General features: G+C 36.7%; 1 protein-coding gene across 17 annotated transcripts in view; it reads left to right on the top strand.

Moving 5' to 3' along the window:
- The window catches only part of scrib (scribble planar cell polarity protein), a 284,575-nt gene that overhangs the window by 171,008 nt on the left and 85,759 nt on the right, over window positions 1-27,808 (top strand). For 13 of the 17 annotated variants that reach the window (XM_051929184.1, XM_051929190.1, XM_051929189.1 and 10 more), the window contains 7 exons: window positions 5,177-5,353; window positions 6,183-6,299; window positions 8,312-8,500; window positions 9,002-9,121; window positions 12,549-12,605; window positions 17,953-18,009; window positions 22,697-22,777. In XM_051929184.1, coding sequence (XP_051785144.1) covers window positions 5,177-5,353; window positions 6,183-6,299; window positions 8,312-8,500; window positions 9,002-9,121; window positions 12,549-12,605; window positions 17,953-18,009; window positions 22,697-22,777 — 798 coding nt within the window. The remainder of the gene's footprint in view (window positions 1-5,176; window positions 5,354-6,182; window positions 6,300-8,311; window positions 8,501-9,001; window positions 9,122-12,548; window positions 12,606-17,952; window positions 18,010-22,696; window positions 22,778-27,808) is intronic. The other 4 variants (XM_051929181.1, XM_051929193.1, XM_028804216.2 and 1 more) reach the window with 1 other exon arrangement.

The raw sequence follows: 27,808 nt of genomic DNA, 5'->3' as shown, positions 1-27,808 counted from the left end.
CTCCATCTGGCGGCCTGGGGGTGTTGGCCAGGGTGGCAGGTGCTTCCCCCGCCCCTTCTGTCATTATTCCACACTCTCTTGTAGGGCTCGCATTGGTTTGGCACCCGCTACTCATCAAATGTGGGCCCGTTTCACACTGCGTCCCTATATGTTGTACGGTACCGGCATTACCTACCTGTACCGCCAAATTATATAAGACGGGAGGCTCTTGACCTAACCGCCACAGGTACTCATCTACCTTCTTGATCGGCGCTTTGGCCATCGCTCCCAAATCTCCGACAATCTTCTTTATCGTCGTCAGCACCTGAAAAACACCTGAACAACACTTCGTACGGGCTCGATTAACTTTTCGAGTTCCCGCACATCAAAACAGTTAATTAATTCGGCCAGAGGCAGGCTCACTTCTTCATTCTCCTTACCTACCGGCCGGGAGCCAATGAGCACGCCCGCTCTTGGCACGTGCTCGGTTTGGTTGTGCACAGGCTTCTGGGAATTGGAGTTTTCTACAGCCAAGGACTGGGCGGCCATCTTTGGCTGACTGCAATCTGTCTGTATTAATTTGTCGGCAGATCGACCAGCCATTTCCTGGCCCTTCTTACCTTCTCGTGGGTTGAGCGGTGCTTCGCTTGCCTCCCCCTTCCCCTTCGGAAAGTCTAAGTCCGTCTTCTTTTGAGCGAAGTCGAAAGTAGTAGGACACGGACCTCCTCCTTTCCCCAATCCTTCGGGGTGGGTCACGTGTCCCTTGCCAGCACCCGACATGCGGAAGTCCGTTGTGTTGTCCGTCTCCCCGCGCAGAAGCGCCACACAGTCTTCGGGAGATTCTCCTGCATCCCGCAGAACCTCCGGATGATCTTTTCCGAGGTATGTGCATGGTACAAGATGAGTTATTTTAAATAGGTTATCCATTATATCCCCGGCACATACCTCGTTGTAGTTTTCTTCGTCCTGAGGCCTCTCCCGATCCGTGTAGCCGCCCTGTAACTCATCCCGAGTGTTGGCCATGACAAACATGGAACCTCTGCTGGCATTGTTGCCCTACTTTGCCGCCTTCTTCCCCATGACAGCTTGAAAATAGGGTTTGTGGCGATTTTTCTGCGTGTCTTGACGCTGTCCTCTTAGGGTTCTGTCCACAGTAAAAATTTTTAAATACAGGTCCTCTGCCAAACCGACAGCCAGAGAATCCTGCCGAAACTATGCCAACTGTGACAGTTTAAAGGGTCCCCGTGACCCCTTGAACCCTCAGACCAGACGTCAGACACCAGATAAAAGTCAAAATGAATATTTATTATAATAATTATGTGCACAAAGCACCCTCCACTCCACTATATTCCAGTAAATCAATAATCAAATAGACAATCAATACAATCCTCCACTCCCAGACGCGTTGCCACCCTTCCACCCAGCTCAGCTCAGCGTCTGGGATTTCCCATCGTCCTTTTATATTCCCTGACCCGGAAGTGGTTCCAACCCTACAGTCCATGTGATTCCTTATCACTTCCGGGTCAGATGATAAGTCCTTTTCTTCATCCCGGAAGCACGTCATTTCCTTTGTCGCCTTGCCTACGATGTACGTCCGGGTTATAGGGCACAAACAACTCTCTGGGCCTCCCTACAGTGTCATCTCTTGGCCCCTGTGGTATCCAGCAGGGCTGTAAAGGAAAACTCCATTGTCCATGATTCCCTGCTGGTATTCGGGGCACTTCCATGCCGTAGGGACAGCCCCATCTGGCGGTCTGGGGTGTTGGGGGGGTTGACAGCTCCATCTGGGGGTGTTGGCCGGGGTGACAGGCCAGCCATATCCCACTATATATATATATATATATATATATATACTGTATACGATAGTTACATTTCACTTTTTATTGTTGCTTTTGTGATTGTGAAAAATTTCACAGTGGTGCAGAACTTTAAGTAGTAGTAGTAATAGTTGATATTGTAGTAGTATCGTCACTGCACTGAATACAATGAATTTCATTTTTGCATTCTCAGCAAACAAGCAACACGAGGCTACTCTATAGTACAGTGATGAATTTCATTTTAGTTTACCTGATGCTCCCAACTCATTAAATCTTTTGGAAAAATTGTTTTGATCAAAACTCTAGTATAATTAGTGGGACTCTGTAGTAAGGGCTAATTTGACAATAAAGAAATATGTAGGTGCAAATAAACTCTTATGTAATCTTTACCATGGCTACATATACAAACATATGTTTACACCTGAGTCATTTCATGCCCTGTGCAAAAGTGGAGTCTTTTGGTTTCAGTGTTGAAAAAATTGTCTTAAAGGGTTTCTGTGTTCATTTAGTTATTTAAGGGGTGGCATCTCCACCTTGTTGCAGTTGAATTTGAATTGTATGATTTTTGTTTTATTCACACTGCTTTGATTAATGATGCTGTGAACAAGAAGAAAATTCAAAATAATTAAGAATGCAATTTTAGGTAATGTCAAACTTATATTAGAATATTTGAACAATTTTGAGAACAGGCCATTCGTCTAAACAAAGCTTGCCAATCCCATCTACCTCCAGATTAACTTTGAGCCAAATTTTTGAAGTCTCTACTTTGCCATTTATTGTTTTCTTTTGTCCTATGGTTCTCCTTGAGAAGAAGACATTTCCTAATATTTGTGTGAAAAGTTTTTATCTGTGTCTAGCTTTTCTGTTTAATTTAAATAAATAATTGGGATTCACTGTATTAATTCCTTTCATAATTTTAATAATTGAAATCATCTTATCTCTTAATCTCCTTTTATTTAATTAGCGTAGTTGCCCTTCTGTTGACCTTCTCTAATCATGCTGCGTCTATCCAAGAGAATACAGAACTGCACACAACACTCCAGACAAAGATTGTATAGAATATCCTATATCTTAAGCAGGATTTCCATGACACATACTCTGCACATCTTGACTTATAACCTTATGTCCTGTTAGCCTTCATTAATGGCTTCCATACACTGTCAGGGCATAGACAGTGTTGATTTCTTGGTCATTTTCAAAAGTTGCACTTTCATGTTTCAGAGTTTCCATTGTGTATTCCAAATCTAACATTTTTACTTCTGACATCCATCCATCCATCCATTGTCTCCCGCTTATCCGAGGTCGGGTCGCGAAGGCAGCAGCTTGAGCAGAGATGCCCAGACTTCCCTCTCCCCGGCCACTTCTTCTAGCTCTTCCGGGAGAATCCCAAGGCGTTCCCAGGCCAGTCGAGAGACATAGTCCCTCCAGCGTGTCCTGGGTCTTCCCCGGGGCCTCCTCCCGGTTGGACGTGCCCGGAACACCTCACCAGGGAGGCGTCCAGGAGGCATCCTGATCAGATGCCCGAGCCACCTCATCTGACTTCTCTTGATGCGGAGGAGCAGCGGCTCTACTCTGAGCCCCTCCCGGATGACTGAGCTTCTCACCCTATCTTTAAGGGAAAGCCCAGACACCCTGCGGAGGAAACTCATTTCAGCCGCTTGTATTCGCGATCTCGTTCTTTCGGTCACTACCCATAGCTCATGACCATAGGTGAGGGTAGGAACATAGATCGACTGGTAAATTGAGAGCTTCGCCTTGCGGCTCAGCTCCTTTTTCACCACGACAGACCGATGCAATGCCCGCATTACTGCGGATGCCGCACCGATCCGCCTGTCGATCTCACGCTCCATTCTTCCCTCACTCGTGAACAAGACCCCGAGATACTTGAACTCCTCCACTTGGGGCAGGATCTCGCTACCAACCCTGAGAGGGCACTCCACCCTTTTCCGCCTGAGGACCATGGTCTCAGATTTGGAGGTGCTGATTCTCATCCCAGCCGCTTCACACTCGGCTGTGAACCGATCCAGAGAGAGCTGAAGATCACGGCCTGATGAAGCAAACAGGACAACATCATCTGCAAAAAGCAGTGACCCAATCCTGAGCCCACCAAACTGGACCCCCTCAACACCCTGGCTGCGCCTAGAAATTCTGTCCATAAAAGATATGAACAGAATCGGTGACAAAGGGCAGCCCTGGCGGAGTCCAACTCTCACTGGAAACGGGTTCGACTTACTGCCGGCAATGCGGACCAAGCTCTGGCACCGATCGTACAGGGACTGAACAGCCCTTATCAGGGGGGCCGGTACCCCATACTCTCGGAGTACCTCCCACAGGATTCCCCGAGGGACACGGTCGAATGCCTTTTCTAAGTCCACAAAACACATGTAGACTGGTTGGGCAAACTCCCATGCACCCTCCAGGACCCTGCTAAGGGTATAGAGCTGGTCCACTGTTCCGCGACCAGGACGAAAACCACACTGTTCCTCCTGAATCCGAGGCTCGACTATCCGACGGACCCTCCTCTCCAGGACCCCTGAATAGGCTTTTCCAGGGAGGCTGAGGAGTGTGATCCCTCTGTAGTTGGAACACACCCTCCGATCCCCCTTCTTAAAGAGGGGGACCACCACCCCGGTCTGCCAATCCAGAGGCACTGTCCCTGATGTCCATGCGATGTTGCAGAGGCGTGTCAGCCAAGACAGTCCTACAACATCCAGAGCCTCGAGGAACTCCGGGCGTATCTCATCATAACATACTTCTGACATATAAAACATTATTTTTACTTCCATTAAATTTGTTCTGCCCAAGTTTGTATGCTGTCCAAGTCCCTCTGTAATAAATCAACTAATTTTACATTATCAACCATTTTCTCCTAGTTTCGGATCATCTGATAAATTAGCCAGACTGCTGCTTATATTCTTTTCCAGATCATTTATATTAGGAAGAGCACCAAGTCCTGTTGGGACATGACATTTAGCATGAGCCAATTCTTAAAAAAATCCTCTCACCACAAGCACTTTACAGAGATCTGTTTTCAGTTTGACATTAAGTAGTGTTTTGTTAATCAATGTCAAAAAAGAGAAATTAAATCCATTGTGAGTTAATGTTATATAAAAATAAAATGTTAAAACTTCCAAGATGATGAATACTTTTTTTATACACACCGTGTGTGTGTGTGTGTGTGAGAGAGAGTGAATGTGTGTATAATGGACTCTAGGTTACATCACCCTGTTCCACTGGCCAGCTATCAACATTGAATTTATATCAGTTGTAAGACTCCATTTTCTATATGCATTCTAACTTTAAATGCAGTAAAATGTGAAAAAATGTGTTCTTCTAGGCCCTCTTTTGGTCCCAATATTGATATGCATCGTGATTTGCAGGTAATACCCAAAGGCCTGGCGGCTCAGAGCGGCTTAAGGGTGGGTGACCGGATCTTAGAGGTAAACGCCATTGACCTGCGGCATGCCACACATCAGGAAGCTGTGAAGGCGCTACTTTCTAATAAACAAGAAATCCGAATGCTGGTGAGGAGAGATCCAGCTCCTTCTGGAATGCAGGTTTGTACAACCATCACCAAATGCTTTATGCAACCAGATTTTACTTAGTGAAGTTCCTCCAGAATACCAAAAGAATTTTGCACATGAATTATTAAAAAGGTGTAACAAATTAGCTCGAATGGATACATATCAAGATAAAAAGCATATACAAGTGCTTTCAAGTTGCCTAAATTCTAAGTATATACTGTAGTGTAAAACGACCTGCCCTAATATTCTTTCTTTCCTGTTGAACACTGTAAAGTGACATTATGATAAGGATTGTTCCATTTGCTACAGGGGAATATAAGAATGAGGTTGCAGTTGAGTTGATATAAAGTGAATCAGTAAATAAGGTATACAAAAATAAATATTAACTTTTGAGATTTTTCAATTTTTTTTAAATCATTGTGGAAGATGTAAACAGTCATAAAAATTAAAAGAAGAAAGTGTTTTGTAATCTACAAATAGGAATTTATTTTTGGTGATTCAACTATTTTAACTTAAATTCCTAGTATTTAGTTTTTTACTTTTACTTTAAACATGTTATTTTCTTAACTAATAACTTCTAATAAATAATTGTTTTTGAACAACTTGGCTCAGAAAAAAAGCTGAGTCAAATGTTATTTCTCATTGTATTGAATCAAAGATTGGAAGTTATTTTATTTAACTTTAATATAACTCAGAATATGAGGTTTTCTCAGTTTCAAATTTAAGATTTTAGTTGGTGGATGCTACCTTATTTTCTCTCAACACTAAGCTTGAGTATTTGGCATGGGAAAGTAAGATTGGCCATTTTTGTAACAGTTTCATAACAGTTGTTTTACATTCAGCATGTTTTATTCAAATGTAGAACATTGTAATAGAGAAGATGTCTGGAGAGAAACTAGGCATAAGCATTCGAGGTGGAGCAAAGGGGCATGCTGGGAACCCATTTGATCCAACTGATGAGGGTATCTTCATATCAAAGGTATTTAAACAAAATTCTGGTTACTTTTCTTCAAATTGTGTATGTTTTTTGCATTGGAAAAGATATCAAGAATGCAGTATTATCAATTTAAGATACTGCTCTCAGAGATGATTAACATTTCCCATTAATTGATTGATTATATTGTCATTGTAAACTAGTTGACAAGAAATTGACTTGGGGCATCCAGCTCTTCAGGACTTCATTCTGTCTTACAGGGTAGCCAATTATAAGGCTAAAGGGATTTTGGCAAGAACTGTACAACTTTCATCTGGTAATGACATATGAAAAGAAGGCTCTTTTATTTCTTCCTTACTGCAGGGTCGACTGTATACTCTTTCACTTATAAATTGTCATATTCACAATAAATATACTTTGGTTCAAAATTCACTGGTGGAATTTCTAACATAATTTATGCTTCTTTACAATTTCCAGACTTTAATGGACTTGTATAAATAACTGTGATAAAAAAAAATTTTTTTCTCAGAAACATTTCCACATTTAAGGTATTAACCTGCTCACTATAATACAGCTTTGTTTCTTAAACTGAACACTTTAACTAGCATAGTCATTGTATCTGAACAGCCCTATTAACAAAAGACTAATGTCTAAATCCATATTGAAACCCACAGAATTCTTAATCTTAACACTTGCTAAAGGCCATGTGACATAGAGACTTTTCCAGCCATTTTCAGTCGTAGTGTTTATTTACATGATTTTAGTGTGCCAGAGACAGTTGGTGGCATGCTCACTTGAAGCTGGCCGCTTAATTTGACATGCCCAGAAACTCTCTCCTGAGTTTGTGTTTAGGCGTAGGGATAGGATTTGTATGCTTGAGTGCTGACAACCAATGGATGCTCATCTGGTAGTACAGTGCACATAATGCACTGATACAAAATAAGGAATGCAGGTGTTTTAGACAGAAGAAACCTCGCTCATCTTATGTGCCATCTTTTATGTAACATGCCTGAATAGAAAAAAAGATAGAATATGGCTCAACTCAGCCATACCTATTAACCCTTCTTACAGTGCCAGCTCCATCATGCAACATGTTTTTGATTCTAAAAAAAAAAGCGTAAGCATAACTATGCTTAGATGTTCAGCACTCAGATGGTAAATGTGACATGGTCAGTGATTTTTAGTCATTTAAATTGACATGGTTTGGGAATAAGATCAGCAACTGCAGTTGGTAAGTCTGGCATGCCCTAAAAATCACAAAATGTGACATTGACCTTAAAACAGTTTAGGTTTGAAGATGGTAATTTCACAGTCACAGAGAATCAATGGAAAGCTGTATTCTCGTTATTTTGTTTGATACAGACTGCTCCAGTTTGATTGTACTTCAGTTAAGCCTTTCCAAGCTTAGAATTTTAAAAAATCTACCCAAGATTTTTACCACATTTTAACTTTATTTTAAACTCAGACCTTACTGAATATCATATTTTCTCCATGCTGTTGGAAGTCTTTCAGATGTTATGAGATTTTGATACATAAATTGTTCATTTTTGAAATTATTTTAGAGTATATGTACATTCTCAAATATTAATGTGTTTATGTAATGTGGTTAATTTATCATATTGTCTGTTCACCAGCTAACCTTTCTCATTAGGAAGTCTGTTTTACCACCCTCTGTTTCACATTGTCTAAAACAAGTGTGTTATATGAAAGAGAGGAAAATTGAGTTTAACCAGTGGGTCCTTCCCCACTTTTTTGAAGAATATAGAAAACTTTCTTGGATAACTCTCTTCTCTTTCATATTCCCAAGTGAAATATATCAAAAAAGGAAAACTAATGATGTGTATCATATTAATGATACATATTTTTGTAAAGTTTTACTGCTAAATAATGTAATATTGAGCTTTATAACAAGATGTTTACATGGAGAGATTTATTATTGCCTTCATTTTTAAGTTATCAATTCTGAATTTAACCTTTGCAGCTAATTTTGCACCTGCAATGAAATAATGTTATATATGATTTCTCATGAATGGAAAAAACCTCTGTGTTTATTGTAGGTTAATTCTAATGGTGCTGCTGCTAGAGATGGTAGACTTAAAGCAGGCATGCGCATTTTGGAAGTGAACAATCACAGTCTTCTAGGTATGACTCATGCAGAAGCAGTGAGAATATTAAGAAGTATTGGTGACACATTGGACATTCTGGTCTGCGATGGCTTTGACCCCAAAGACGCTGCAGTTATTGAGGTGATTATCTTGGGAGATGCTGTAAAATATTTTATATTATTCTTATATTTTGTATTGTTTTTCTTCTCTTAATGCAGTAATAATCCTTAGTCCTTTTTAATTCAGTTTTAATACTTAATTTTGAACAAAGACTTATTTGTAAGTATGATTTGATGACTTTAGAAAGATCTTTTATTATTTCTAGTGGGCTATAATTTTACTACATAGTGAGAAAGGAAGGTAGTTTTCAGCTGTGGTATTGGGTACTGAGTAATATGAAGAAATTGCATCTTAACTACTGCCATTTTGTTGTTCTTTCCACTTTTAGTGCTTTTGAAAATAATAAATGATTCTATTAATTTGTATTCTGAGTAATCTTAGTGTATGTATCCTTGACTTTAATTTTTGTAATTATTTTCAATTTAATATGTATTAATATGTACTCATTTGTAAAACATATCAATATAATACTTAGTATAAAATGTACAGGGTAAAGTAGTGAATAATTTCCATCACCCTCAGGCATCACCTGGAATCATTGCTAATCCATTTGCTGCTGGAATTGGTCGAAAGAACAGCATGGAGAGTATTTCATCTATCGACCGTGACCTCAGCCCAGAAGAGATGGAGATTATCCAGAAAGTAAGCCAGTGATACAGTAATATATAGTATAGGTGCAGTAAGTAATTTTCATATAGACAGAGGTGGGTAGAGTAGCCAAAAATTGTACTCAAGTAAGAGTAGCGTTACTTCAGAATAATATTACTCAAGTAGAAGTAAAAAGTAGTCATCCAAAAAATTACTCGAGTAAGAGTAAAAAAAAGTATTTGATGAAAAGACTACTCAAGTACTGAATAACTGTTTGATCATAATAAATGATTTATTTTTTAGAAATGTAGTAAGACAGACAAAAATATAAAATAATGTGCAAATTCTGCTATTTCCAAATAATAAAATAAAAAATGAGTAAAAATAAATAACATCTTTACAAAATAAAGATGCAAAAATAACACAGTTCCAAATCTCAGTTGTTCACAGCAAAGCTTTTGAAGCCAATACCTACAGTAGGTAACATGTATGTTTGAACAGTGAAAACTACTTACAGTGACAAGATATACTGTACACTGACAGTATAATACTGCATATTTACTTGCCCTCCAAATAGCACAGCTGATAGAAAATAACATTAGAACAGGGCAGCTTGTGCACGTACAAGAAGTCTCACTTTACCTTGACTGGTCAGTCGCAGATAGATGACACAGTTGACACAATCACTGTATAATAGATGTAGGATGCTCTTTTTAAAAAAATTAAAAATTGAGACTGCAGTTAACATGAACAAGTGTCCTTATAACTGTTCTTATTTTTAAGTTCTGTAAGACATACACTGTCAGACCGATCACTGAATAATGCACTGACAGAGAAGTTACTAGATAGATAAACTGGGAAGGCACTGTATAATAGAAGATAAAAAACTGTCAGGAGAAAAAAAACAGAGAGATGGATGGATAGCTAGAGAGATGGATGTGAAAGGCACTATATGACAGGTGCTGCAGAAAGGCAAGCAGGCAGTGAGAGTACATTCACATGTGAAAGGCACTAGATAAACGGATAGATAGAGAAGGCACTTATCTAATAGGCAGACAGAGAAGGCACTAGACAGATACATAACACTATTAGCTATATAGTAGTTTCATTTTATATATAATGTGTGTGTATTTTACAACTCGGAGAATTATGTCAAAAAGAAATACATTAAATCATATATCAATCGACACACACAGGCAAGCAGGCAGTGAGAGTGGAAATAGATGTGAAAGACGCTATAGATTGTATACAACAGGCAAAAATAGCAACCACTTGGTAACAGTATTAGCTATAATCAATGAAAGCATTAATTAATCAACAGAAATAACCACGATCGACATTTTAAACTTAACGATTTACTTAAGAAAAAGAAAAGGAAAACGCCCCAGCCCATCTATGAAGGCAGACGCTGCAGGCAGGCAGAGCAGCGAAAAGCGCAGAACAGTGCCCCCCGAAACGGAAGTGGTAGAAAATAGATCGCATCGGTAGTGGTTTACTACTACCATAGAGAATGAATGGGAAACGGTTTAGGGAGTTTTAGTTAAAGAATACGCGGCGTCCGCCTTCCGTTGTGCATGTTTGGAATACAGCGTATATAATGGGGAAAAAAAGTAACGATTCAAGTGTTGCCCAATGTAGCGAAGTAAGAGTAGCGTTTCTTCTTCACAAATGTACTCAAGTAAAGTATGGTGCAATAAAACTACTCTTAGAAGTACAATTTTTTTTAAAAGCCACTCAAGTAAATGTAACGGAGTAAATGTAACTCGTTACTACCCACCTCTGCATATAGGTACAGTACAGCTCAATTTAAGATAGCTTTATTGTGTTATTTTCAGTATGAAATTAAAGAAGGATCATTCAAATGAGAAAGATTAACCTCTGAAGTACCCTAAGTTCTTGTCTATAAGCCGCGGCTTATCTAAAGAAAAAAGTTGTGAAAATGAAAAAATAGAACATCGGCTTATACATAAGTCCGGCTTATACATCCATCGCGGGGGTTGCGTTCCAGAGCCACCCGCGAAATAAGAAAATCCACGAAGTAGAAACCATATGTTTATATGTTTATTTTTATATTGTCATGCTTGGGTCACAGATTTGCGCAGAAACACAGGAGGTTGTAGAGAGACAGGAACGTTATTCAAACACTGCAAACAAACATTTGTCTCTTTTTCAAAAGTTTAAACTGTGCTCCATGACAAGACAGAGATGACAGTTCTGTCTCACAATTAAAAGAGTGCAAACGTATCTTCCTCTTCAAAGGTGTGTGTGTCACATAGATAGAGAAAACAATCTCTAGCAAACAAATCAATTGTGCTGTTTGTCTTTTAAGTATGCGAAGCACCGCGGCACAAAGCTGTTGAAGGCGGCAGCTCACACCCCCTCCGTCAGGAGCAGGAAGAGAGAGACAGAGTTTGTTTTTCAGTCAAAAATCAATACGTGCCCTTCGAGCTTTTAAGTATGCGAAGCACTGTGCAGCATGTCTTTTAGGGAATCAGCTTTACAAAAGATAGCAACGTGAAGATAATCTTTCAGCATTTTTAGACGAGCGTCCGTATCGTCTAGGTGTGCGAACAGCCCCCCTGCTCAATCCCCATATGTCAGGATCACAGATAGGCAGCGCAAGAGTGAGAGAAAAGTAAGCAATCTAGCTTCTCAGCCATCTGTCAATAGCGTCCCTTGTATGAAATCAACTGGGCAAACCAACTGAGGAAGCATGTACCAGAAATTAAAAGACCCATTGTCCACAGAAATCCGCGAACCAGCAAAAAATTTGCGATATATATTTAAATATGCTTACATATAAAATCACAATTTAAATGACCGCTACGCGCGCGTGTTGACTTGGCGACGCCCAGAGCAGAAAGAACGCACTGCGGCCGCTCCAACCGCGCCATGTGGGGAGTGAGAGAGACGCCAATATCTCACACTCTCAGACCACTGACCTCCCTCCCTTCTATTAGTTATAGATTATAGTACGTTCGGCTTATCCATGAGTCCGGCTTATCTATGATACGATTTTATTTTAAAAATTCGTATGATTTTTGGTCTCCGGCTTATACATGAGTCCGGCTTATAGACAAGAACCTAGGGTAATAATGTTTTTATACAATCTTCAGACATATAGCAAGTTCTACAATTATTTAATGAATTTCATGATTGTACCAGTAGTTGTACAGAATCATTTTTAAATTGACACAATTTCTTTTATATTTGTGCTACTTAGTAGACAATGCACAATTGTTTTTTCTTTTCATTGTGTCAAAATGAGGGTTGTGAAGGGATGGCAGAGTGGAGGCAGTGTTTGATCATAGCTTATTGTGAGCCTTTAAATGCTGTTTGCTGTGCTTTGAAGTGAATAAAACTATTGTGAAGTGCACTTTACTAATGAAGAGAAAGATTTCCATTATAGTATATTATAAAGGTTTAAGATTGCAAAACAAATATTTCCACATATTTTATAATGTATGTATTGTTTTACTAGGAAATGGATATGGTGCGAGAAACATCTCAGTGGGAGCATGAGGAGATGGAAAAAGTGGTAGGAAATGTTTTTATTTGTCTCTTAAAATTGTCTTCGGCACAATTTGCTTTTTGGTAGTCCATCTGAGGGTGATCATCACCATACATGTCATCATCTTTGGCGAACTGTTTTCTTTCATATGGGTTTGTGTTTTCTTCATCATTCTTTTTAAGTGTATGACAACCTCCCTACAGCATAACATTAACTTTTCATGATTATGCTGTTTATGATATAAAACAACATACTGTCATGAGTGGTTTTTAATTTTGGCATAACCTGACTGTTTTTCAGAATTGGTCTTCCCTTTTAAAAGTATAAATATGCCCACCCCTGCTGTTTTAATGTGTACAGTTGCTAAACAGGTTTTGCAAAGCAGTGTTGTAATGTCTAGGGTGTTTTTCCTATCTGTGCCAAAATAATGTTTAATATTGGTTTGTGGAGTCAACAAGTTATTGTTAAGGTAAGTCTCCTTGTAGTACTGAAAAAAACGTTTTAATAATTGATTGATAAACAATGCATTAGACATATTTTCTCTGCCACATTAGTATAAAGGATTTCATATGGGATGTGGAGAACTGATTTAGATAAATCAGTACATCAGTACTATCAGAATATATCTAATGATTTCAATTTTTTCACCAGTCAAGGGAAAAGAAAAAACTCCAACTAGTTTTTTTCTTCTCACATTTAAACTAATACTGTGCATCACTTTTTTAAAAAATTGATTCCTTTTACATATCTTATTAAGAAAATGAAATTAATTATAATGTATTTTGTTTGTGTTTAGGATACTTTAAAATTTCCATATAAAAACCTTTTTTTATAGTTTCATGTTACCAGCATTTTTCACAGTGTGACAGTTACAACGTTAGTATTTATTCAGTTTACACTCTCAATTTCAAGTTTTTTACAGGAAGATAGTGTCCAACATTTTGTAACTTTATATTTGTAGGCTGGTTATAAATGCTGAACATTCTAATCATTCTCTTCAGAAGATACAGTTAGTTATTTGGTTTTAAAACCTGTAGTCATTAATTATTTTAGTCAGTGTCTCTCCTTGTCCAGTTAATATTTCTATAAAAACGTAGCCCAATATGCATACTTTTAGATCTTTTACTTGCTTACCGCGGGGTTGATACCATAAGTGATATGTTAAATATTGGCAAACACTCTTTATTGAGTTCCTTCACAAGTATACAATAAACATTGAAGTAAAAAGATATGAGTGGGGGGGCAGAAAAAAACGGTAGATAGTGATGCTTTCAATAATTACCAGGTTGAATGTAGTTCTTTGCAGTTCAAAATCACTGCCCCTACTTTGAGCACCATGTTCATGAGGTGTTGGATTGGTTTAGAAACGTGACACTTGGTGAGCCGTCTGATTGTTCCGACCCAGTTTTAAGAAAAATTCACTCATGGTTTTCTCCAGACATATATGTTATAGCTCTGGCTTCAGTAAGACTATTCAGAAATGAATCAATATCCAAGCCATGGAGGAAATTTATGAGCAAAATTACCATTGTGTGTTGTTGGTTGTAGTGATTTTGTTGTGTGTGTTGGAAGATTCAGATGACATCATATGTTGTTGATATTTTGGGCGTTTTTTGTCAGCTTTCCTTATTATAACTCGATTAGCTCAAACTATACATATGAATTCAGTCGACTTGAAAAAATATTTCGCTAGTTTGAGGAATGGTCATCTTGTATGCATTCAGACATTAGAGTGAAAACTAGTAATTGTTTTATTGGTGTTGCTTGTAAAATTCATTTTGCAGTGTTAGATTAATTTTTTTTTAATATAGTTTTATTGAATTTATTAAAATCAAATAACATTCCATACACACAACTCAAGTTTTACAAAAAAAAAAAAAAAATGTTTGAAATAAATCAACCCCCACCCCTGAGAAAGAGAGCTAGGCCAGCAGTGTAAGAATTTATGCTAGTAAAGACAAATGAATATATTGTAATAAGGCGCTATATAGCGCCCGACCCGGCACAGACTGTGGCAGAGGCACGTGTAAAATCACAAGACTTTTTATTTTCTCTTCATCCGTGGGGCATGTCTTCCCTGTGTCCCACAGGCCCAACACAGTCTCAAAGCACTTAAACACAGCACAAACAAATCCTTCCTCTGGCACTACCACCACTCCTCCCAGGCAACCTCGTCCTCTTCCTCACGATTCTGGCTGTGGAGTGGTGGTGGCTGGCCTCTTTTATAGCCCACCCGGAAGTGGGTCCAGGTGCTTGATCACCTGGTCCCAATTGCACTTCCGGGTGGGACTGAAGACTTGTCCATGACTGCTCCACGCAGCACACCCTGGCGACCACCCCAGATCCCCACAGGGTTGTGGAGCAGTTCATCTCCCATGGAGCCCTGCGGGAAACTGAGGCACCAACGTCATCCAGGGAGGCTGCCACCAAGCGCCCTGCAGGAGGTACTGAGGAGCCCACGGCTGCTCCCCCAGAACATATGCAGCAGGGGCGTCCCGGCCGGGCATGGGACCCAGCCGCCCATTACAAGATAAAATAATAAATGAATAAAGGTAAATGGAGTAAAAGAGGAGACAGAACCTGCTTCCTCAATTTAAATGCTTATTTTAAAATGTTACTGATTAGTTCCTGCCAGGTTTTGAAAAAGTTGTGTACAGATCCTGTAAGTGCAAATTTGATTTTTTTCCAGTTTCAAATAGTATATAACATCAGTTACCCACTGACTTAGAATAGGTGAGTTAGGATTATTCCAGTTGAGCAAGATAAGTCTATGTGCCAATAGTGCAGTACGGGCAATTACAATTTGTTTATCCTTCTCCACTTTAAGCCCATCTGGAAGTACACCAAACACAGCTGTTAGTGGATTAGGAGAGATTGTGACATCCAAGCTGTATATGAAGGACATTTAAAGATTTTGGTCCAAAATGATGTTAATTTGGTGCAGGCCCAAAACATGTGACCCAGTGAGGCCGGAGCTTGATTGCAGGGTTCGCAGGTTGGATCTTGCCCTGGAAACATTTTGGACAATTTTAAACAAGAGAAGATGCACTTAATATATAATTTTAAGTTGAATAATTCTATGCTTTGCACATATGGAGCTCAAGTGAATACAATGCATTGCTACTTTCCACTCCTTTTCTGAAATATTGAGTAAGAGATCCTTTTCCCACTATTCTCTTGGATCTTTGAAAGGGAGAGACTGTAAAATAGTTTTATATATTACAGAAATGCTGTCTGAGTCCTCGAGACTGAACAGTATTTTTTCCGGCATAGAGGTGGGTGGGAGGTGAGGAAAATTGGGCAGGTTCTGTTTAACAAAGTTTTGAATTTGAAGGTAGTGAAAGAAATGTGTTGCTGGTAAGTTAAATTTGGAGTGTAATTGTTCATAGGATGCAAAAGCGTTGTCTGTGTACAGATCTCTAAGTGATTTAATCCCGGATGTTTTCCAGGCATTAAAAACTGTGAAATGTTAGATTAATTGACGGCCCCAGTTTGGTCCTGACCACTGTCTATTAAAATTTAGTCAAAATCTGAAATAGATATCCAAATAAAAATTTGTGATTTGAGGATTTAAGTATGTGCTCATTCATTTTTGAATGCATCAATCCAATTCAGAGTTCAAGCAAAAAAAACTATTCAGGGTTACAGCAAAAACATATGAACGGTGAGATTTGTACCTCGTGTATTGTATTTTTTGGCATTTTGGAAGGAAAGCAAAGATAGGGCAAACTCACATGAGTATACCACCAGCAAATAGTCTGTTGTGCTGTCAACACCACTAAATTTGTATGTCAATAAAAGTTCTTTTCCTCCTTTAAGAACATGGGGTTGCACACAACCATTACCATTGCATCACTAGACCCCAGAATCCTCTCTCTCTTTCAAAGAAAACACATACAAAACATGATAGTGGGTGGATGGATTGTTATCTGGAAACTTTAAAAGCAGTTAACAATTTAGAATGAGAAATCAAAATCCCTTAGGGAATGCTTATATGTATTAATACATTTACTCATTAATGTATTAATAATTTGTTGTGTTTGTTTATGGTGAAGCTATTAATTAATAAGACTTTATGCTAATACATTTATGTTACTTTACTATCTTAGTAGTTTGGGATTCATTGCTTTTAGGATTATATCAGTGTCAGTGAAACATAAAAATGTTAAGAAACTGAGCAGTACTACAGTATATTGGTAAACACAGATTTATTGAAATACTTTTATTGCCTACTTAAGTTGAACGACAGGATACCAGGCAGATAATTAGCTATTCTAAGTGCTTTAGAGGTTTGCAGGTTTTTCTGTTAACATTTGCAAATTTCACTGTAAGGCCTCTCCCTTTGCCCTAATGTACACCTAGAAGAAAATTAAATTATTAAAGGCAGAAGTTTTGATGACCATTATTGCTTTCTTTTGTTATGCAGTAGCAAATTAATAGAAAGGAAACTGTATTTTGGTTAGCTATTTCTGTTTATGTAGAGGTGTAATTTATCTTGGCACAGATAACGGTTTAACATTACACAAGCCTGTTGCATTTAATCTGGGCTGTAGTAACTCGTTCGTATTACAACAGTAACTTGCCACTGCTGTAAGTGTGGCCTTGTACATTAGTGTGTACCCTGGTGGACTTACAACCATGGATACTCTGCTGACTTGTACCTTGAGTTTTTAAAGTTGAATTTTAGGTTCATGTGATTATGCAACTGAAAAAAGCTGATTGAAATTAATTAGGTGAATAACAGGTAGTTATTCAGGTTTTCTTACCTCTTTCCTCACCTTTATAAAGTTTATAGGAAACATATAGGGCATATGCTCTACATTTACATTGACTGGGGGTATATGCATGTATCCTGCTGTGCACTGTGACTTTTAAAATGAGTATTTTTAAAGTAGTTAAAAATATAACCGCTGTTTTTAAATGCATTTTTGTGATCTTCCATGAAAATCTCACGTTTTGAACTAGTTTGGTCCGGGTATACAATCAGGTTAAGCTACAACTCTGAAAACCACTTCCTGATGAGTTACGTTTCATGACATATTCTCTGGTATCAGTACTTTTATTGTTCATTTATTCTTTTCTTTCAACATTAGTCTCAGGAAATCATCTCTATCATCCTCCATATACATGTTTCATATGTAGATACCTCCTGATATAAGCATGCATTATGGAATTCCACAAAATCTGCCTCATATTTTATTTTTGCTTTTTAACCATTATAATTAATAGACCTGACTGTTCTCTAGCACGTCCCTTGTATAGCTTTTGTAACAGCCTGGGTTTTCCCTTTCCTTCTTTCCTATCTCCGGCAACCTATCCTTTTGTGTTTTGGTGCTTTTCCTTCTTCCTTCCCCTTGGTGCTGTTTTCCTGAAGGAGAGAATGCGCAAGGAGCGCGAGGAGGCCAACAGACTTCTAGAGGAGGAGGCTGAGGTGAGGAACTCCTGTTTTGTCCTTTTGGGGCACTACTGAGTCAAGTGATTATTAAAGCTTCCTCGTTTTTTTGTCTCCTGGTCGTGATTAGAGTATAGTAACTTTGCAATATCAAATACCCATTCCAGTGGAATGTTGTCCGTTAGTCTAGACATGACCACTTTATGCTAACCCTGCCTTACTAAGCTAAAATCCTCACTCGCTCATTTGAATCTGCAGTATTACACTGCCTCAGGTTTTGGTGCCAAATACAACATTCTGGGTTTTTTTTTTTTACTCACTTTGGACTGACTAACGCACATTTTGCCAGATTGTCTCCATTTACGTGATATATTTGAGTAAAGTTATCCACTTACTGTAGCTGATAACTAATGCCCATATCTAGGAAAAATTTCAAAAACCTTCTTGAATGTACATCTTATCAATTCTATCAGAACTATCTCAATTGTGTTTAAAGACTACAGTTTATGAGTATGTGAAATAGAGTTTGTTCTTATATTATTATTTATTTATTTATTGGTGTGTACTATTATTTATTTGTTACACATGACAAGTATCTTAAGTTTACTGTGCCATTGTGACATTCTTTTGAGTTAATAAAACTATTGTTATAATCATAACCTGCATGTCTTTTTCCATACAGACAACTGTAAACCTACTTTTGCCTACTCCTGTAGGTTGTGTCCTTCAAAAATGACATTGGCAGGTTTTAGGTTCTGTATCTTTTTGTGGTTTTCCTTTATAATCCTAGAGCTGAACTTTGCGAAACATGTTATAAATAACCGACACTGATTCTCAGAATAATTAAGTGTTGTATTTACAATGAGCTGTAACTCAACAATTCATCCTTAGGATTAAACAAAATTAAAATATGGTTGACAAAAATACAGTAGTTGCTTCCTCTAAGGAGCACCCAAAGGTAGGCACATAATTTTCTAACAGAATTGATATACTGTTTCGCACAGATTCCACTATTTTTTTTCTAACGGTAACAGTATTTTTAACAGATGTATTCACAGAGCACAATTATTCATCTTTGTTGAAATGGGAGGAAGCAATTTGGTTTCATGGTTGTAAAGTTAATCTTAAGTCCAGAGATACAATCTTACTGCTTTGAAAATGTTGAAAAATATACTTTCTAGCTTCTGCTGTTTTTCCTATTGTGGGTTGTTTTCTTGTGTAGTACTCCCTGTAAAATACACTTAGTTAAAGGAATAACTTGCTACAGTTATTGGAATACTGTGGTTTTTACTGTCAAGTGCCATTTAGGCCAGGCTCAAACAATTATATATCTGTCTAACTTTGTTATTCACAGTCAAGGTGAATTTTTTCAAGAGAGGATTTGTACTTAAAAAAAAAAAAAAAAAAAAAAAAAAAGTTCCTGAAAACCTTCAAACAATGTGTTTTTAATCTAAAAAAGGTGTTTAAATCCAGTCACTTCTGCAGCTTTATGGACTTACTAAACTATAAACAGAGCCACATAGCCTAAACGGAGAATGTAGGAAAACAGAAGTCTTGTCTTTCCAATAATAACCAACCTGACAACATATCTGTGAAATAAATGGGATCAATGAAACCCACAGGCTATTTTTCATCAAGCAGTATACTACAGGTTTTAAAATAGAGCACAAGGAACTAAGAACCAGTTGTATGAGAAAAGGAGGAAAGAGTGTAGGACACCAAATAAGTGGAAAACAGAAAGGAAATAAGTCTGATGAATCTTACAAGGTTGGCAATATCCAGAAGCAATTTAAGTGAAGAAGTCAAGGTCATCAGCAGAAATAGTGAATTGGTTAGATAGAACTGAAGAGAAATAAAGGTAGAGACAAAGATTCCCATCTGAATATTCAACAAGCCTGTAAAGAAGGAATATCTATCTACTGTATAAATACAGTGTATGTTTTGCCAAATTGTCAGATGAAGAAAGGAGTCAATCTTTTCTTTGAAAGGTGGTTGCTTTTTTCTTTGCAAAGCACTTTAGGCCACACACAGTTCCAATTAAGAATTGAAAGTTAAATGTAGCCAGGCTTCAGGAGATGAAAATTGGATTGGATTAGAGACAACAGAACAGTGAGAATTAGAAGAACAAAATAATAATGATAAAGGAGAGATTACGGTTGCACAGCTTACAGAGAGCTTGGAAAAGCAATAAGGTGAAAGTAAAGCAGAAAGATTGTAAGTTTTGAAACTGATACAGCGCATACTGTGTATATATTGGTTAGGGGTGACAAGAACACCATTACAGAAATCATTAACAAGAACAGACCAATGGCTGGAGTACATGTACAAATGATAACAGATTAATACTATAATCTCTGAAGCCTACGGAAAAAAACTTATCGTGGGCTGTACAAATAGTTGACACTGCCCTCTGCCTCTAAAACCCTGAGTAAGTTGGCATATATGAAAAAGAGAATTTCACCTTGGGGATTAATACAGTTTAGTATTCCATTACTACTAGTAAATAGCTTCAGCTTAGAGTCAATTGGTCGTATTAAATAAGAAAAACTGAAATGCATAAAAAATTATCTGATTATAACACAGGTGGCACCGTGCATCTGCATGATGCTCAGAAGCTCTAATACAATGTTCCATGGAAAAAGGAATCAAAAGTGGATATGTTAGGCTGACATGTACTTGTTATTGGAAATGCTAAATTTCACAGAAAAATCTCATATCTGTGGTAGTATCTTGGATTGGGAATGCTTTGCTACTTTGTGACCTTCCTGATTTAACTTTAAGACACATTACCTTAATTTCTTCTCCGTATCATAGAATTCTTTCAGGGAATGCCATGCTGTACAACCCTTAACTCAGGAATGTTCAAGTAAATCTATATTAGAATCATGGAAGGAAATGAGTTTTGGAATGGGCTAGTCAAAAATATACTGTAATGCAGGAATATCATATGAGGCAGAAACGTTTTGCATTACTCTACTTAATCAAATATATAATTTTTTTAATTTTTTTTGGGTATACTTTCCTTTATTGGAAAGAAACTGATAGACACAGGTAATATGCAATACCTGCAATACCTCTTTTATTACTGAGAGGAGAATGTTACCATCCATATGTGGAAGCATTTTATTTTACTCCCTTTTGTAAAGTGATTTACAAAGTTAACTTGTGAGATAATTCCTGTATTATACTGAAACTGCTTTAAATAATGTGTAGTATCATACAGTATGTACTGCAAAAGGGAATGAGATGCTCCTTAAAGTCTTTTTCCAAAAACCTTGAGAGGTCAGGATGTAATGCTATAAAATCCTAAAACTGGATTTTAATATTTGTAAAGAATATTGTATTTTGTATTTAAATAATGACTAATTTTGGGGTTTGCACAATGTTTTATAAATACAAATATTGCATGTAAAATTGTTAAAAAGTGAAGCTTTGCAAGAATTTAATGGGTAATGAGTATCTAAAGTATTGCAATATTCCTTTACAAACACAATGTACTTTACAAGCTTCAGGATGTCTAATTTTTGTTGAAAAAACAGTTATCTCCAATATATATATATATATATATATATATATATTGTTTTTTTTTATTTGAGTCCCCACACATATGTAAATTAATGACACATTAATTTTACAAGCTGGTCATCTGGGTGAGTTTTTTATAACTGATTTTAACTCTGGTTCTAATACACAATATTTGTAAACCATATAATTTTTTCCACTTGTGCTCCAATATTGCTGTTTAGGATATCATTTATGGATTGTACAGTAAAGCAAATTAGACAGAGGCTAATCAGTGGTTTAGTAAATACCTTGCACTGGAGCATTAAGTTTTTCCACTTGTTAGTGTGCCAGATTCTGTTTTGTGTTACATTTACAGTATTTATCCACACTAAGGAGTCATAACGCATGCTTCATTAATGCACATGTTAAATTCCTTCTATGCTAAAGAAATACAATATTTAAACTACATTTGTGGGACCAGGACTGAAAAGAAGCAAGTGGTAGATTTGTTGATTCTTAATAGCCTCATTAGATAACCAATTGAATCTTATTGTAGATACAGGTGTCAGAAGTTACACAGGAATAGAATTATTAATCTAGTTAACTGAAATCCATTTTTTTTTGTTAGCTTTTTATTAGATATCATTCTGGGTTTTACCAGTTAGTGAACGACCTACGTTTATAATATAAATGTTTTATTAATACTGCAATGTAATAAGTAACATATGTATGCATTTTTATTTCATATACTTTAACCAATAACACCAGTTAAACATGCTTTTTATATCATACTTGAGTCACACCGATCTGATTGCCTTATTGTCTCTTAAGTAAACATTTAACAATTCATCTGTCCTGGTTTTCTTTACTAAAGACTTTGCTAAACCTATTCTACACACTCTACTTTTTCAGGTTAGTACATAAGTACTGCTACACCTGTTAAATTTGTGGAGTTAGGCAAAGGATCTATAGATGTTATAAAATGCAGGAAAACATGCATTCATTTGTTTAGATAGAAATCATTATCACCCTTATGCTGTATTCTCTTAAACACAACCATTTTCTTTGACTGTATTTGGAAAGATTATTTAAATATATGTAATGTATTAATTCATCATACTTTTTATTTAATGTGAGGTTTCAAATTTTGTTGCTTTTATGAAAGAGGATGAAACTGCTCACCAAATCCTTAATCTAATTAAAACTTTATATGATTTCACAGGGTTATAATGTTGGCCCTCTCAAGATGGATTATAAAACTTTGGCTGCTCTTCCTTCTACCAGCTTACAAAAAGTCAACAGGGTAGGTTATTAGTATTTATATGCTTACTTATATTCATCAAACATCAGTTAGCAGCATTGTTAATAAGGACATTGTCATATATTAAGTTTGTAAACAACTGTGGTAAAGTATTTAGTCAAGAAGGGTGTCCTATAGCCTGAAGAAAATGGCAAAATAATTTTTTTCTTAAATCATTTACTTTAAGGAGGCTACAGAGTAGTGCTGGGCGGTATACCGGTTCATACCGAAAAACGTTTTTAATTTTTTTTATGATATGGATTTTTCTTATACCGCAACACCGGTTTAAATTGCCTAAATGACGTTCGGAACGTGGCGCAGCAGGAAACTGTTCAAGTGGGGACCTTTTTCTCTGCTACACCGCTAAACACAGATTTGTTGCACTAGGGCTCTTTTTCACTGCTACACCACCAAATAGTGGGCGGTAGCATAGGAATGCTGCGTGGTGAAAATGGACAGAGAGCCTGGAGATACTTTAGTTTTAAAAGGTCAGATGTGTAAATACTGTTTCTATACTACTGGATAATACTGCAAGCCAAGTTGTACTTGTTTTATTTGTTTTCAATACAGTGTAATGTACCTGGGTACTGTGTAATAGTGTGACGACATGTTTTCAAACCCCGTCTTAAGTTATATAGCACATTAAATGCTTTGTGTTAAGTGATTCTTAAACTGACTTCTTCTTGCACTAAGAGGAGGCGCCGGCAGCGAACCCCGCACAGAATACATTCACTTCATGATCTTCCTTCTCTCTGAACATTTAGAATGCTAAAATAAATACTTAATATAATTTTCATGGTGAAATGCATTAAAGCATGCATTAATCATATGGGGGCACGGCAGCGTGCCTGCCTTGCATTTGCATGTTTTTCTGGTGGGTTTACTCGGCGCTTCAGTTTCCTTTCAAAGTCATGTAGGATGTGGGGTTTTGTTGTGCTATATTGACCCTGCTAGTGTATGTTTTGCTTATATTCATCCTTTGATGTGCTGCCGACTCGTTCAGAGATGGGCTCAACTCTGAATGGATGGCATAATTAAACATGATAACGAAGATATTTTTAAAGTTCTGAACACTCCGTGGGCTAAGTTTATAACTAGTTTTAATTTCACAAAGACGTTTATCGTGTGATGATTGGTTATGTGGAGAAAGAAAAAGGACGGATAGGAACTGGGGTTTTAGTACGTCAGATAGAGACAGCACGCATGCAATAAAGAAAGCCCGCTCAGAAGAACATGCATTGAATTCTGTGTTCGTGTCTCCGACCACCAGATCACAAACCCAACATTTATACAATATTTAAGTTAAACCTGTGTGATACCCATTCATACATCCAGTTTTTTGGAGCCTCGTCACACCTGCGATAAAGTTCTCTACACTGAACATAATAGTGCAACTATCAGTAATAATACTATTATTTATTGTTATTATTTATTAGTTTAAATATTATGCAGTTTAATGATGATAAAGTTGTTTAAAAAGTCACTTTAACGTGTCAGTGGACAAAGATTAACATTAACAGAAAGTGTAGTTGTTTTACAAAAAATATTTACTATTTATTCCTTTTCTAAGACATATTCAGTGCAATACAACTTTTGACAAGCACTTCTGGATATTTTACTAAGTCTAAATGCCTCTTTGTATGGTTGAAAATAAGTTGTCAAAATTATAGTTTAAGTTTTTGCAAAATTTATTCAATAAAAAGGTTCTATATTTTGACTGCATCTGTCATGCAATGTGATACCTTCTCCATTAGTGCCAACCCCTTGAAAACTATCACTTTATGGGGCAATGCAAACCTGTATTAATACTTGTGTGCACATTAAAATGGTTTTTTTGTACAATGTACAATACTCTTGACAGTGGAATAGGTTATTCTTAGCCAGTAATTCCAGTGGAAAATGTGGTTAACATCCACTCATGCATGGGGAAAAAAATACCGTGAAACCGGGATAATTTAGAAAAATACCTTGATATAGAATTTTGGTCATACTGCCCACCCCTACTACAGAGTGTTTCTTACAATAATTGTTAAATGTTATGCCATCGGCCTGGGTTCTTTCTAGTAGATATAGTATGTATACAGTACATTTTCTAGATATTTATGAAATACCTTTTCTAAGACTTGCGTTTCACAGTTTGTATGCATATTGGGGGGGGGATCATTCTTATTTCATTGTGACATGGCTGCCTTCAAATGTAGAGCTCATCTGAACCCTAAGTAAAGCACTTGAGAGAGTCATCCTCGGTTTCGTCTCAGAAACACAGTGTTTAAATGTGTGTGTTAAGTGTGTGTGTGTAAATGTGAATGTAAATTAGAGAGTGAGAAAAAATCAAGAGGATGGATATACCGCTTTTAAATAAAAATGGTAGTGTTTGTATTTTTGTGAGAAAGAATGTAGGATGGGTTTAACTGAGTGTCTGAATTGCATTTAAATAAGAGTGCTATTGTCTGTGAGACTGAAAGAATTGTGAAGGTTTTAATAAAGTAGTTGAAGTGTTTTTAACCCTTCTGTTATGTTTAGGGTCAATTTGACTGCATTCAGTATTTGACATATCTAAAAACTCTTTAAACTGTTTTTTTAACTTGATACTTCTTGATTTTTCCTAGTTTGTTTGAAAATGTTTGGCAATATTATAAAAATAAGTTTTTCAGAATCATATCTACAGACTTGTATACAAAAATGTTATGATTAGTGGAGGATACCTTAGAAAAAGCAGGCAGTATTGAGTTTGATGACAATGTAGAACAATTGAAGGATGGTCTTCCTAGTGCAGCTGGATGGAGCCATAGTGATGGCTCACACTGATAGAAGATGTCACCTTCCATAAACATCAATGGGGTGCATGTGTTATGAGGAACATTCATTTGGAGAATTCCCATTCTGTATAGACCCACTTTGCAAGCAAATAGCATGCCAGATATGCCCACACTGAACTGACAATAAGATCAGCATCATGTGTGTTAAATGTAAGCAGTACACTTGCAAGAAGCAAATGCACACTTTGTACTTCATGTTCAGAACAATGCACAATATGACTTGATTGTACATAAGATTGTTCAGTGATGTGTTATTCTCAAAAGCATCATTACTGGTAATGCATATACTATTTTAGTGTTATGTGTGATCTGTGAACTCTAATTGATCCAATAATTCAATGTGGAAATAACATTTAACCTTTAGGATCTTTAGAAAACATCAATTAATAGTAAATGTTTTCTAAATGATGACATGTTTAATGTTTTAGAATTTGTTTTGTGAAAAATAGGGAAAATTGTGATAATTACTGTATGAAAGCTTGTACCATACCATATCATTTTCTAAGCCCACATAATCCTGAGCAAGGTCATAGAGGGCTGGAGCCTATCCCAGCAAGCATAGGGCACAAGGCAAGAACAAATCCTGGACAGTGTGCCAGCCCATCGCATTGTGAACACACACACACATTAGGAACAATTTAGCATCACCCATCCACCTAAGCTGCATTTCTTTGGACTGTTGGAGGAAATTGGAGTACCTGGTGGAAAACCACACAGTCACAGGGAGAACATGCAAACTCATTGCAGGGAGGACCCGGTAACGCAATCCTGGTCGTCTCCTTGTGAGGCAGCAGAGCTCCACTGCACCACCATGTTGCCCGAGTATAAAAGCTTGTAATACACAAAACAAGCATCTTATTTTTGTTTAGACACAGCGGTATGCATATAATTATAAATTCATTCTTAATTATTTCAGACTTTGTATACAAACCAATTAGTTTCATCTTTATAAACTTAATTCCTAAAACCCTGTGTTCATCAAAAAGCCATGTATATATTCAAATAAACTGTTAAAATCATAAACTTTTATCAAGTTTATTTTAACATTAGCAAATTTACATCAAAAAATACCAATTATCTAGAAATATAAATTGACACATTTCTGTTGTCTGTTTGTTGTAGACAAAGTAATGAATATATCTGTTATGTTTGAATATTGTATATATGAAAAAAAGCTTCTATATTTAGCTAAATTCCATAGAAACTTTTTTTTTTGTGGATATTCCTTGGGTCATTTTTATAGTACACAATTAAATGTTACCTCATGTTTGGCAAATAATCCACTATTGTCATTTTTCTTGTATTTATCTACTATACAAATTTAAGCACATTGTTCAACAATGTTGTTTTTCTGATCTTTATTACAGTTTTCAGCATACATTAAATCTCACTCAAAAAAGCGTAATAATAGTTGGACAGCTAGACACTCACTCATGAACTTTATACAAATGATGACCAGGGCACCTCAAAAGTCAGACATTATTTTATACAACAGCTTTTTTTGGTGTACAACAACAAAGTAGCAAAAGAGCATAATGTCAATGCTGTTATAGCTTACTATTTTTAGTTAATAATTTGCATATTGTAATCTTTAATTTGATTTAATTCTGTGATTAAAATGCACCAATGACCAAATCAGTTAAGGCATAAATAAAAAAATTTAAAACAGGAGTCAGCTAAGGCATCCATTGTACATGCAGGTGCTATTAATATTTCTGATGGTAGCAGTCTTCCAGTAACTTCTGAAGCAGCATTTTTACAGCATAAGGGTAACCATTAAAAATGGAGTTTATTAGTTTATGCAGTAATATAGTGTACATTCAGCAAGAGGAATTACAGTCTACCTTGTGATGAAGTAAATCACACATCCACAGAACTTTCAAGTTAAAAAAATGTACGAATTACATAATATTCTGATTCATTTGGAAACTTAACTGTTTTGAAATTCTATTTTTATTAAAACAGAGATATAACATTTTTGTTTATTCCAAAAATTCCCAAATACTTTTAAATGCAAGTTTTTTTAATTTCAGAAAATTGTTTAGCACTCTGCCTTAGCAATATCTCAATAAAAACAGAAATCCCAAATACTAAATTTCAACTAAATCACTCCATCGGTAGAAAGGTTATTTTATACAAACAGACCAACATAAGGACATTTCATTGACAAATGCCGGCATTTTTTGTATTTTATGCAAACAGAGCTAAAATTATC

Source organism: Erpetoichthys calabaricus, chromosome 6 (assembly GCF_900747795.2).
Source record: "Erpetoichthys calabaricus chromosome 6, fErpCal1.3, whole genome shotgun sequence".
NCBI lineage: Eukaryota > Metazoa > Chordata > Cladistia > Polypteriformes > Polypteridae > Erpetoichthys > Erpetoichthys calabaricus.
The sequence above is the reverse complement of the archived record's forward strand: the minus strand, read 5'-3'. Positions and strand labels throughout refer to the sequence as shown.